General features: G+C 40.2%; 1 protein-coding gene across 1 annotated transcript in view; it reads left to right on the top strand.

The window, feature by feature from the left end:
* The window catches only part of lrrk2 (leucine-rich repeat kinase 2), an 89434-nt gene that overhangs the window by 7279 nt on the left and 67996 nt on the right, over positions 1 to 14159 (top strand). Inside the window, exons 5-18 of the mRNA XM_056245722.1 lie at positions 187 to 324; positions 1569 to 1703; positions 1796 to 1927; positions 2035 to 2154; positions 2969 to 3123; positions 3218 to 3291; positions 4215 to 4321; positions 7213 to 7342; positions 7442 to 7566; positions 7638 to 7765; positions 10223 to 10367; positions 11262 to 11401; positions 11481 to 11609; positions 11699 to 11869. Of these exons, the coding sequence (XP_056101697.1) occupies positions 187 to 324; positions 1569 to 1703; positions 1796 to 1927; positions 2035 to 2154; positions 2969 to 3123; positions 3218 to 3291; positions 4215 to 4321; positions 7213 to 7342; positions 7442 to 7566; positions 7638 to 7765; positions 10223 to 10367; positions 11262 to 11401; positions 11481 to 11609; positions 11699 to 11869 (1829 nt within the window). The remainder of the gene's footprint in view (positions 1 to 186; positions 325 to 1568; positions 1704 to 1795; positions 1928 to 2034; positions 2155 to 2968; positions 3124 to 3217; positions 3292 to 4214; positions 4322 to 7212; positions 7343 to 7441; positions 7567 to 7637; positions 7766 to 10222; positions 10368 to 11261; positions 11402 to 11480; positions 11610 to 11698; positions 11870 to 14159) is intronic.

The raw sequence follows: 14159 nt of genomic DNA, 5'->3' as shown, positions 1-14159 counted from the left end.
TGACAGTACATTATAACTATGGATATCAGGAAAATACATGGAGTTCTTGTTTATTATTATGAAATGGCCACATTCCCCTTACACAAACGTATTTATGATAATGGTTTCACTTGAGGTACACCACCATATTTGGTGTTTGTGGGTCACATGTGGTTCTGATGGAGGTGTTGCTTGTGTGTGGGTCAGGTGAGATTGTGATGCAGGTTCTGGATGAGGAGGAAGTGGATGTGTTTTTCCTGGTCCTGGAGGCCATGAGGTCTTTCGGTGACAGAGAAGAGGTTCAGCTACAGGGATGTGCTGCTTTACAACTACTGCTGCAGACAGGTGACTGTGTTCTGTTACAAAGAGTATAAGCAATAGTGATATAAGACACTATGATTTCCCCATCCGCAAAGAATTTTATGTAAAATGCGAAATGTCACCTAATTTTGCAAAATTGAACAAACTTAATTAAATTGAATAAATCAAAAGTAGGGCTGTACACTTAAATACAATACAATTGTGAGTGTCTTTGAATATTAAAGCTCAAAAGGCTGCTTTTTAGTCTGCATGTTCTGCATTTCTCTGTGTGAATGAGCAGCGCAATTTATCTTTCTACTACACGTACTGAAGCACACGTGACACTGGTTTTCAGCATCTTCCGTCCTGCTATATAAGCTAATTCGACATGGATCGCTTCTCCAGAGCTGGAGTTCACAAACGTTTCACCACTTTATTTGATACAACTATCATCAGATACACACAGAAATTCAAAGGTCTTCACTACAGCCCGCCGAAATAAAAGTTAGAAGAACAGACGTGTATTACTGTTGGACAGCAGAATGTACTTCTCAAAGTAATAATAACAATATAATACAGTTTATATACAATTATTTTTAAGGAATATCACACAATATTTCATCCATGTTTTAATTCAAACTGTAAGCCTTTGTTGTGCAAGACATTGCTTGCCAAAAATGAAAGGAATCATTCAAAATGAGTTTGATTGCATTTAATACAATTATATTGTTCTAGTTTTATGCATTCTTTTGATTGTCAAAGTTTTTGATAATAATTCGAAGTAAATAATACAACACAGAATCCTGAACAATTAAAATGTCTGAATTCACAGAATTTCTGGAGAGAAAAAAAATGAATAGGGCGCATACGCATATATATTCAAACGCGCATACCTATAGACTAAACGCATGATATGCATGTGCACGCCGTTTGCGTTTTCACACACTTTACACAGAGATGATAATGTTTTTCAAAATTTGAACCCATTTCAAAGTTTGCGTTGTCGTTCAAATGAACGGCCAGAGCGCATTACAAGTTTTCTGTTTTTTTTTTAGTTGAAACGGTGTCGTGTTAGCGGCCCATAAGTTAATAACTGATGATCTTTGCAATGGAAGTGAATCAATCAAAAACTAACTTTAGCAATCTCTGTTACTGTAATTTCCTATTATCACTGTAAAGCTGCTGTGAAACAGTCCGTATTGTTAAAAGCGCTGTATAATTGACTTGGCTATTCTTGTTTACATCTGAATCAATGATTGAGTTGTTAAAGAGTTCTGCCTGGTTGTCAGTGTCTGAGGATCATCTGGTGGAGTTCGTTGAGAAGAAGGACCATGCGGTGGTTTTGAATGCGCTGAGCCGGTTCATGGACAGTGAGAATGTGGTTCTGCGAGTGCTGAGGGTCCTCGTACCACTGGCTGCTCCGGGTAAAACACACTGCTCACTCAATGCTTTTCGATCAGTGACTGGGGTTGTCATTATTAACAATACTAAAGAAGCTTCTCTTTCTTGGATCTAGCCAGCAATGTTGAGATTCTGATGTCCAAAAGCGTTAAATGCTACAGCCTAGCGTGTCAGGCTATGGAGACGTGGCTCGACTCTGAGTCGATACAGGAGGCCGGTTGCTGTTTGTTACGGAAATTGACATCAGGTGAGTCCAGGTCAAAGGTCATGTTGAAACAAGGCTGTTCTTATTACATAAAATGTTGTTTTGCTACCATTTTTGAGTCATGTTGTCTTGTTTTTGACTTTTACCAGAGAGTTACTACAATATATTGGTGCTGAATGGTGTCCATAAAGTAGCAGTGAAAGCATGTGTCTCGTATCCTGAGAACGCCACAGTGCAGATCCAAGCCCTTTCCTGTCTGAGCGCGCTCGGTGAGTACACATGATTCATATGAACATCATAGTACAGTATAAACGGACAACCCGGCCCTCCACTGGATCCCTTAGAGCCCACACTTGAGATATATGCTGCTTTTTTAGGATTTTTGTATATTGGGGATTTTGGACCTTTTCAGTGACCAGTCCTCCTTTACATGTGAAATTCAAATACACATAGCTAGGATAGAGTGCTTTAGTACAGTCAATAAAATGACATGCAGCACTTTTATGAATCAATAATTGGTATAAAAACAGATATGATATACATTACTTTGGAATAATTAAAATGTTTTTGAAAGAAGTCCCACCAAGGCTGCATTTATTTGATCAAACATAAAGAAAAAACAGTAATATTGTGAAATATTTTTTTTTTTAATCAATTTATAACTTTAAATTGATCAAAAGTGACATTAGAGACATTTATAATGTTACAAAAGATTTATATTTCAGATAAATGATGTTCGTTTCAACTTTCTATTAATCAAAGAATCCTGAAAAATGTCAAACAGAAAAATTCAACAGTATCAATAATAATTGATAATACCTGAGCATCAAATCATCATATTAGAGTGATTTCTGAAGGATCATGTGACACTGAAGACTGGAGTAATGATGCTGAAAATTCAGCTTAGGACACTGGAATAAATTACACTTTAACATATATTCACATAGAAAAAAGCTCTTTTAAATATATATTGTGGCCACATTGAACTCCTTATTTTAATTTTGTTAAACTGTGGGCACAATTTCAAGGCGATTCACTATTCAAGGCGACAATATCTCGTTTTTTCCCTGTTTTTCCCCTCAGTGGAGTGTGTTGTGCAGAATGAAGGGTTGGAGAAAGGGAGTGAGGAGGACGAGGTGGGACAGGAAGTTGTGTCCACTGAAGCGGAGGAGATGCTCGTGTGGAGAGAGGCCTGTTATACGGCTTTACAGAGACATGCTGAAGACGCCACAGTACAGGTGACCTGTTTTACCCTACAGTGCTTACCCTACATCTCAATAGTTTGCTTTTACTTATGTGGATATGTAACTTTCTATCTCGTTGCCCAATCAGGAAGTGGCATGTTGGGCCTTGAACAGCTTGCTGCTCCACTGCAACACGTCCAGCCACGTGGAACTGGAAGGAAGGTGCGCATTCCTTCATATTCTCTGATACGCAACTTTTTTCTTCTGGAATTCCTTTTAGAATTAAAGGTTGAGACAATTATAATTGTTTTACTAACAATATGATTATTATACAGATCATTTTTTGCTCAAGGGAATAGGGGTGTAACGATTCCCTCACGTCACGATTCGATTCATATCACGATACTGAACGATACGATATGATATTAGTGCGAAATGTTTTACTGTTGATTAAAATGCTACATTTGGTGTTACATTGTGTGTGTAAATGAATAGGCTTGGACTTGTTGCTGGAAACCCAATGAACAGGACAATAGAGACACCAGAATAAACATATTCATGATTCTGAGGCTGAAAATACAGAATTATTTTTAGACAAATATTTCTTGCACTCTGTCACTGACTAGATATATTTAAAATAAAGTTTAAGCCACTTTTTACTGGTAACATCAGACATTTGGCATCATCAGGACCCACACATATTCCCCCATTGCATTATTATACATTATTTTTAACATTTTATGGTAGTTTAATGTAGTACTGACACTAAAACTTAAATATTTTCTCACACAGTGATTTTTAACTATACACAGTACATATTGTCACTATCCACGATACACATTGTTGCATTTTTGTATTGTGATAAATTGTGACACGATATATTGTTACACCACTATAAGGGATGATTTTTAATGGTTTTATTCCTGCGTTTTGACACAATAATAAAAGAAACAAAATAAACATATGTATTATTGTTATTATATTTCTATATGTATATGGAGGTTATGACCCTCTGCATACTTGTGTAGTTAACACTGTTATCATCAAGTTGCTGAATACTGAATAGGTGATGATATTTAATGTAGGCGGTCACATGTTAATGAGCTCAGGGTGTGATGTCGTAATGATGAATCTCTGTCACACAGGCCTCCTCTTCACACACTCATCATGGCTGCGATGCTGCTGCACTCCTCCAGTGTGGGGGTGTTTAAGGCTGCTACCTGTACATTACACACACTAATACAGCACCACAGTGAGTATGCAGGATGCAGTGATTGTTATTGCATAACCTTATTATATGGCATGTATAATCCACCGACTGGTATTCACTTATCAACTCCAACATTAACTGGATTATTTTGCATTTCACATGCCGTCCATCCTTTATAATATGCATGATTAGAATCAGTGGATACTAAATTATTGTATTACAGTCTGTCAAAAATAGTTTGCCCAGATAATGTATGATTTCTGATTTCTGAATGCCATCATTTATAAAATTCATACAAGTTAGAATCCAACTTGTGTCATTTTCTGATTATACTCCCCTGCTTGTCCATATCATTTTTTATGTACATACTTTTCATACATATACTAGTTTTTGAATAAGTATTTGGCCAATGTTACTCAAAAACAATAAGAAACTGATATTTTACAGAGATGTATGATCCCTTGTGTAAAAGAAGTGTGCTGAATTGTATTTAATGCGTACTTATAGTGTACTTCAAACTTAAAAGTATATTTTTTGTACTTGCAGATGCTTGTTTTTTAACACACTTATTGTTAGTTCAATTTGTAATAAAATTACGGAGCCCCCCCCCCTAGTCCCACTTTGTCAAAAGAAATTAATTATAACTATCTTGAGGCCACAAGTTACCATACTATCTTGAGGCCACAAGTTACTATCTTGAGGCCACGAGTTACTATCTTGAGGCCACGAGTTACTATCTTGAGGTCACGAGTTACTATCTTTTGATCACGAGTCACTATCTTGAGGCCTCGAGTCACTATCTTGAGGTCACGAGTCACTATCTTGAGGCCACGAGTCACTATCTTGAGGCCTCGAGTCACTATCTTGAAGCCACGAGTTACTATCTTGAGGTCACGAGTCACTATCTTGAGGCCTCGAGTCACTATCTTGAGGCCACGAGTTACTATCTTGAGGTCACGAGTTACTATCTTTTGGTCACGAGTCACTATCTTGAGGCCTCGAGTCACTATCTTGAGGTCACGAGTCACTATCTTGAGGCCACGAGTCACTATCTTGAGGCCTCGAGTCACTATCTTGAAGCCACGAGTTACTATCTTGAGGTGACGAGTTACTATCTTTTGGTCACGAGTCACTATCTTGAGGCCTCGAGTCACTATCTTGAGGCCACGAGTTACTATCTTGAGGCCACGAGTTACTAACTTGAGGCTACGAGTTACTATCTTGAGGTCACGAGTTACTATCTTTTGGTCACGAGTCACTATCTTGAGGCCTCGAGTCACTATCTTGAGGCCTCGAGTCACTATCTTGAGGCCACGAGTCACTATCTTGAGGTCACGAGTCACTATCTTGAGGCCACGAGTCACTATCTTGAAGCCTCGAGTCACTATCTTGAGGTCACGAGTCACTAGGCCTCGAGTCACTATCTTGAGGCCACGAGTCACTATCTTGAGGCCACGAGTCACTATCCTGAGGCCACGAGTCACTATCTTGAGGTCACGAGTTACTATCTTGAGGCCACGAGTCACTATCTTGAGGCCACGAGTCACTATCTTGAGGCCACGAGTCACTATCCTGAGGCCACGAGTCACTATCTTGAGGCGACGAGTCACTATCTTGAAGCCTCGAGTCACTATCTTAAGGTCACGAGTCACTATCTTGAGGCCACGAGTCACTATCTTGAGGCCTCGAGTCACTATCTTGAGGCCACGAGTCACTATCTTGAGGTCACGAGTCACTATCTTGAGGCCACGAGTCACTATCTTGAGGTCACGAGTTACTATCTTGAGGCCACGAGTCACTATCTTGAGGCCTCGAGTCACTATCTTGAGGCCACGAGTCACTATCTTGAGGTCACGAGTCACTATCTTGAGGCGACGAGTCACTATCTTGAAGCCTCGAGTCACTATCTTGAGGTCACGAGTCACTAGGCCTCGAGTCACTATCTTGAGGTCACGAGTCACTATCTTGAGGCCACGAGTCACTATCTTGAGGCCACGAGTCACTATCTTGAGGCCACGAGTCACTATCCTGAGGCCACGAGTCACTATCTTGAGGCCACGAGTCACTATCTTGAGGCCACGAGTCACTATCTTGAGGTCACGAGTTACTATCTTGAGGTCACGAGTCACTATCTTGAGGCCACGAGTCACTATCTTGAGGTCACGAGTTACTATCTTGAGGCCACGAGTCACTATCTTGAGGTCACGAGTTACTATCTTGAGGCCACGAGTTACTATCTTGAGGCCACGAGTCACTATCTTGAGGCCACGAGTCACTATCTTGAGGTCACGAGTCACTATCTTGAGGTCACGAGTTACTATCTTGAGGCCACGAGTCACTATCTTGAGGCCACGAGTTACTATCTTGAGGTCACGAGTTACTATCTTGAGGTCACGAGTCACTAACTTGAGGCTACGAGTCACTATTTTGAGGTCACGAGTTACTATCTTTTGGCCACGAGTCACTATCTTGAGGTCACGAGTTACTATCTTGAAGTCACGAGTTACTATCTTGAGGCCACGAGTTACTATCTTGAGGCCACGAGTTACAATCTTGAGGCCACGAGTCACTATCTTGAGGCCACGAGTCACTATCTTGAGGCCACGAGTCACTATCTTGAGGCCACGAGTTACTATCTTGAGGCCACGAGTTACTATCTTGAGGCCACAAGTTACCATTTCAAAGACAATAGAAGTAATTATGAAATTAAATTTGAAGATGTACTTAGGTCCTATTTAAGTGTGTCAAAACAGCTCAACTTTTTATATAAATTTAAACCATAGTACATTTAACATTCAATTAAGTGTCCAAAAAATCAGTTTGCACTTAAGTATATTATCTCCATAATAAACACTCTTTTTAAAACTCTACCTCTTCTTCATGAGGGATGTTCACGAGCAGAATCCGCTTAGCTTGTATTTGTTTGACTTCAGGAAGGATGAGAGATCTGCTGCTATCACTTGGCATCCATTTCAACGTTGTGGATCTGATGCGGAAACACGCAAGCTCCAGTGACGTGTGTGAAAGTGCCTGCAAACTGCTTCACACACTCTTTCAGGGAGCGTAAGCACACACACTTCCCACCTCTGATCAAGGACAGTTAATTATGACGTATGACCGGCGGAAACATGAAACTGGACTCATAGTTTTGTGTTACTCCAGGAGGGCCAGTCTTGATGAAGGGGCCCTGGTTCTCGGACAGATCCTGAGTGCTCTGAAGACACACAACTTCGTTCCTGAAGTTCAGCTGGAGGGACTCAGAGCCAGTTTAGTTCTTCTCAACCCAGGTAGAAAGTCTGTCTACTTACTGTGATGAAATATGCCTGCGTGATTTCTGACGGTCTTATTGTGAACACAGACAGGAGTTTAAGAGAACATGGCCACTCTGTAGCGGATCCTGACACGGTGGGTGTGTCTCTGCGGGTCCTGAAGAACCAGTGTGTACTGGAGGGAGCTCACACTGTCTATCTAGAGGCACTTAATAGGGTAAATGCTTTGTTTCTTACAAGCTAAAATAGTTCAATAATTCAACATGGACCATAATGCTAAATGTTTTGCTCATGAGAACTTAACGGGATGTTCCTGGTTCAATGCATGTTAAAGCGGTGTACATTTTCAATGTTCAAATATTTTCTCCTATCTCTGATTAACATGAAAAGACAACTAGAGTATTTCCACTAAATTATGATTTAAAGGGGTCATGATATGATAAACTTTAATGTAATTTCTATTTAAACTTGTATGTCATGTATTTAAAGTGCTTTATTATGCTATTGTAAATTGTTTCCGAGTCTCCTACAGCAGGTTTACAGGTCCAAAAACACTTTCTTTTTCTCATAATATATATTGCACATCACCACATTTTTCAATGATTCTCAAACGACTCGTCCAATGGTTCACTCTCTCTAAATCCCTCCTTTCCGCGAGCTACTCTGCTCTGATTGGTCAGATGGCTCAGTCTATTGTGATTGGTCTACCCCGTACAGCGCCTGTCGGAAACGAAACGCCCATTGCCATAACTGAACTTCAGCTCCGGAGGCTTCCTAAAGCTCAGCTATTGCACTGTAAAGACAGCAACAATGGCATTGATATTACCATATAAATCTGAGCGCGAGTCCGATGATGAAACATTGGAAGAACTAGTTATTCAACCCGAACCTCCATCGCAAGGACGACTCGAGCAGGACGTTTCTCAGTGATACACTACTCAGTTTGAGGAACATTATGAGATGTTGCAGCTGTAATTCCTCACCATCAGCATTAACAAGAGTATGTCCATCAACAAACCCATGTGTATATTTCCAATTTATTGCGGTGCACATGCAGGAACTGTATCAATAACAGTGCATACGTTAGTCGAGCACTAATGTGAATGACTGATGAAATCTTGCTCCATCCTTAATCTTAATTCAAAGTAGTGAGAACGAAAGACAATCTGCATTAATAGACACAGTTTTAGGTAATAGTGGCCCACAGCTGATTAGCAGAAGTATTTCAGTAAGACAGTAATAATGTGTGTTAGCCGGAGACATACACAATATAAAACACAAAATTACGTATTTTGAACACCCGGTAGAAAATACATACATCTATAATTAATCATACTTACAGGCTGTGATTCAGAGGAGCAAGCCGGTCCATGTACTGGGTACTGTCCCATCTTTCAAGAGCAAGAGTTTTTGGAATCTCGCGTTGAAGTGCGGGTCAAGCGGACAACGTATAACATAGGCGGGCATTGTGCAAATGTGTTACCCAGTGACGTGTAGCCGTAACTGATTGGGATTCGAATGACTGACGACTCGTTTAGGCGGTTCAGAGTCGATTCTTTCTTTTGGGAGACAATAACTTTATTTATCGTGCACTTACGGCTTCACAACTTTGCAGATCGTTTACATTCACAGACAGCTACATTACACATTACATGAAAGGGAATATTCGAAAAACATAATAGGGGCACTTTAAATATAATTATAATTACACATTTCTAATGATGAAGTTACAATTTAGTACATTTAAAGGTAGGGTAGGCAATTTGTTTTATAAACACTTTTTGTTTACTGGTTTAATCTCTTCACATCTTGATAGCAGTCAATAGTAGAAATGGTCTAAATATTAAAACGTGCATAAATCTTCCGTGGAAGAAAAAAAAATTGTTTACGTTCATCAGTATTGTAATGTTATGTGCTTTGAGACATGAGGTAATTTAACGCCGTCTCTCTGCTGTGTGTGTTCGTGTGTTTTGAAGGAGGCGTAGCTTTAGAGACGCTCTAAAGGGAGGGTGAGATCTCATTCTTTCAAAGCGAGGTTGCTATTGCTAGCCTCTCCGGAAATGACCTACCCTACCTTTAAAAGGGTCATGACATGAGAAATCAAGCTTCAAAAACGTCTTGTTTTGATATCGCAATATCTGTGATGAATGATGACACACGGGCAAATACATTTGCATATGATACGCCTGCCTCCAGACCAAGACATCGACAAATAGTTATACATCATCGCATCATAGGCCCCACCCACTGGCGTTTACACTTTCAAAGGCTCTTGTGCATCTTTAATAAAACCTGACCATTTTTTTTATTCTATTTGTAAATATGTTTTGAAGATGAACGAAAGTCTTATAGGTTTGGAAAACGTGTCAGTGGGTGAGTACTGTAACTGCATGACAGAATTAGCATTTTCGAATTAACTATCCCTTTAATATATGCTCTTAAACAAAAATATGAACTTGACATTTCTGTTTTTAAAGCCTCTTGAATGCCTCTCCCCATAGACTTCCATTGTAAGTTCATTACTGTAAACAATATATATATATAAAAAAATCTACTTCTGCCAGAAATGCTGTCAGGCTTTAACTTGAATTGGACCCGTAACATTCCTTTTGTAACATTGGACTTTTATTTAACTTTTAAGTATATGTGTGAAGTGTTTCATTTGTGTGTTTAGTTTATCAGAAGTAAGGAGATTCAAGAGTGTGGTCTTGGCGTACTCTCGGCGCTAGCCGACTGTTCCGGAGCTGTGGACCTCATGTGCCAGCAGGGGGCGATCGACACGGTTCTTCATACGCTGCAGATGTTTCCACAGGAGCGCGGTGAGTCTAAACTCTTCTCCATGCCAGGAGATCAAAAGCCTCTACTTCTAATCCCAGCCAGACTTGAGTGTCGACATAAGGTCTGGTCCACATTGCTGCTGATTCTGGCCCAAAACTGCCCACTTAGGACTGTTCACAGAATGGGTTTTTGAGTTCCACTGTGCTGCATTTCCATTGCTGTCCTATGAAAACATGCTAGACGGATGTGTTTAAACATTGCGCTTATGTCTCTTGAAGAATCTCTCGCATGACATATTATTCTAAAAATGCGGTGCTCAAGTTAAAAGAAGTTAAACTTTTTAAAAATGTGTCTGTAGACCTGAAAGGGTTAGTTCACCCAAAAATGAAAATGTTGTCATCATTTACTCACCCTCATCTCATTCCAAACCCATAAGACTTTCGTTCATCTCTAAAACACAATTTTATTTTGTGATTTCTGCCCCTCCATTGAATAAAAGCCTAAATTTAATCTGATCATCATATAAAGCGATCGAGTCTCTTCAGAATATTTGGACTTAACCGCTCAATTTATATGGATTAGTTTAACGATTTGAAGCGTCAAAGTGGTAGTTGCAGAGCTGTCAATGGAGGGACTGAAATCTCTCAGATTTGATCATAAAGATCTTCATTTGTCTTCCGAAGATGAACGAAAGTCTTAATTTTTCGGGTCAACTATTCCTTTAAGTTTTCCTTCAACTTCCTTGTGTCTCAAATTTTTAAACATAAAAACACATTCTGTGTGTATGGCCCCTAAGACAGGAAGAGACCATCTGCGTGACTTAAAGGTTTAAAAAAAAAAAATGCTCAAAAAGCTGTTTAAAAATGCTAAACATCTTACGGTATGTAAACATAAGCACAACTGTATAATAATCGAAACTCATTACCATATTGTAGACATTCACTACTGGGCCCTTAGTCTCCTGTTTCACCTCATCTCTAAGAAGAAGCTGTCCCGTACGATGGTGCCTGTCCTGGCCTTTGTTTTGGTCAGCTCTGTACGGCAACACAAAGAGGACACAGTCATGCTTCTAAAGGTAGTTCACTACAATTATTATCAGTTCAAAATCAATAGGGTTGTTGTTGTTCCTAACAGTGTGTGTTTTTGTCCATTAGGGATTTCAGGCGGTGTGGAAGTTGTTGGACACCTGCTCTAGTGCCGCAGCATGGCTGCAGAAAGAGGCTTTTGAGAAAGAGATCTTTCAGGTCCTGCGGGAGAAGACGGCAGACGAGCGTCGAGATCCAGTGAGAAAATTGAACTAAAAGGTTTTAGACTTAAACAAATCAAATAAAAGCAAGATCCCCTGAAAAATCCCAATTGTGTTGGGCTTCAGTTGCAGGGAATGAGTTGCCTGTGCCTGTGTAAGATGGTGGCGGACTCTGAGATCATGTACATGCTGCTGGAGCGAGCGTGCGAGGACGGAGATGTGGACATGGCAGAATGTCTCATTAAGCTGGGCGCTGACATCAACAAGAAAACAAAGAGCGATTCGCTCATATATCAGGTCTGATTTATGAATCTTAAAGGAATATTTACAACAATGAAAAATCATAGTTTACTCATTCTGTGGTTTTAAAGGGGGTGTTTTTATGTTTTTACTCTTTTCACATTTTCATCATAAAAGTGGTTATTTACATACAGCAATATGGCAACAGCCTGATAAATTCTAATTGGATGGATGGATGGATGATCGATGAACAATCAATTGATGGATGTATGGTTAGAGAGGATGGATGGATGGATGATCGATGAACGATCGATTGATGGATGGATGGATGGATGTTAGAGAGGATGGATGGATGGATGGATGGATGATCGATGAACGATCGATTAATGGATGGATGGATGTTAGAGAGGATGGGTGGATGGATGGATGATGGATGATTGATGAATGTATGGATGGTTAGAGAGGATGGATGGATGGATGGATGATCGATGAACGATCGATTGATGAATGTATGGATGGTTAGAGAGGATGGATGGATGGATGATCGATGAACGATCGATTGATGAATGTATGGATGGTTAAAGAGGATGGATGGATGGATGATCGATGAACGATCGATTGATAAATGTATGGATGGTTAAAGAGGATGGATGGATGGATGATCGATGAACGATCAATTGATGAATGTATGGATGGTTAGAGAGGATGGATGGATGGATGGATGATCGATGAACGATCGATTGATGAATGTATGGATGGTTAGAGAGGATGGATGGATGGATGGATGATCGATGAACGATCAATTGATGAATGTATGGATGGTTAGAGAGGATGGATGGATGGATGATCGATGAACGATCAATTGATGAATGTATGGATGGTTAGAGAGGATGGATGGATGGATGGATGATCGATGAACGATCGATTGATGAATGTATGGATGGTTAGAGAGGATGGATGGATGGATGGATGATCGATGAACGATCGATTGATGAATGTATGGATGGTTAGAGAGGATGGATGGATGGATGGATGATCGATGAACGATCGATTGATGAATGTATGGATGGTTAGAGAGGATGGATGGATGGATGGATGATCGATGAACGATCGATTGATGAATGTATGGATGGTTAGAGAGGATGGATGGATGGATGGATGATCGATGAACGATCGATTGATGAATGTATGGATGGTTAGAGAGGATGGATGGATGGATGGATGATCGATGAACGATCGATTGATGAATGTATGGATGGTTAGAGAGGATGGATGGATGGATGGATGATCGATGAACGATCGATTGATGAATGTATGGATGGTTAGAGAGGATGGATGGATGGATGATCGATGAACGATCAATTGATGAATGTATGGATGGTTAGAGAGGATGGATGGATGGATGATCAATGAACGATCGATTAATGGATGGATGGATGGATGATCGATGGATGGATGGATGGATGGTTAGAGATGATGGATGGATGGCTGAATGATGAACGATCGATTGATGGACGATGGATGGATGGATGGAATTTGATGATCAATGGATGGATGGATGAATGATGAACGATCGATTGATGAATGTATGGATGGTTAGAGAGGATGGATGGATGGATGGATGGATGGATGGATGATCGATGAACGATCGATTGATGAATGTATGGATGGTTAGAGAGGATGGATGGATGGATGATCGATGAACGATCGATTGATGAATGTATGGATGGTTAGAGAGGATGGATGGATGGATGAACGATCGATTGATAAATGTATGGATGGTTAGAGAGGATGGATGGATGGATGGATGGATGGATGGATGATCGATGAACGATCAATTGATGAATGTATGGATGGTTAGAGAGGATGGATGGATGGATGGATGATCGATGAACGATCGATTGATGAATGTATGGATGGTTAGAGAGGATGGATGGATGGATGGATGATCGATGAACGATCGATTGATGAATGTATGGATGGTTAGAGAGGATGGATGGATGGATCATCGATGAACGATCAATTGATGAATGTATGGATGGTTAGAGAGGATGGATGGATGGATGATCAATGAACGATTGATTAATGGATGGATGGATGTTAGAGGATGGATGGATGGATGATCGATGAACGATCAATTGATGGACGGATGGATGGATGGATGATCGATGGATGGATGGATGGATGGTTAGAGATGATGGATGGATGGCTGAATGATGAACGATCGATTGATGGACGATGGATGGATGGATGGAATTTGATGATCGATGGATGGATGAATGATGAACGATCGATTGATGAATGTATGGATGGTTAGAGAGGATGGATGGATGGATGGATGGATGGA

Source organism: Rhinichthys klamathensis, unplaced genomic scaffold (genome assembly GCF_029890125.1).
Source record: "Rhinichthys klamathensis goyatoka isolate OS25496 unplaced genomic scaffold, OSU_Roscu_1.1 h1tg000033l_1, whole genome shotgun sequence".
NCBI lineage: Eukaryota > Metazoa > Chordata > Actinopteri > Cypriniformes > Leuciscidae > Rhinichthys > Rhinichthys klamathensis.
Note: the sequence above shows the minus strand (reverse complement) of the source record. Positions and strands in the feature narration are given on the sequence as shown.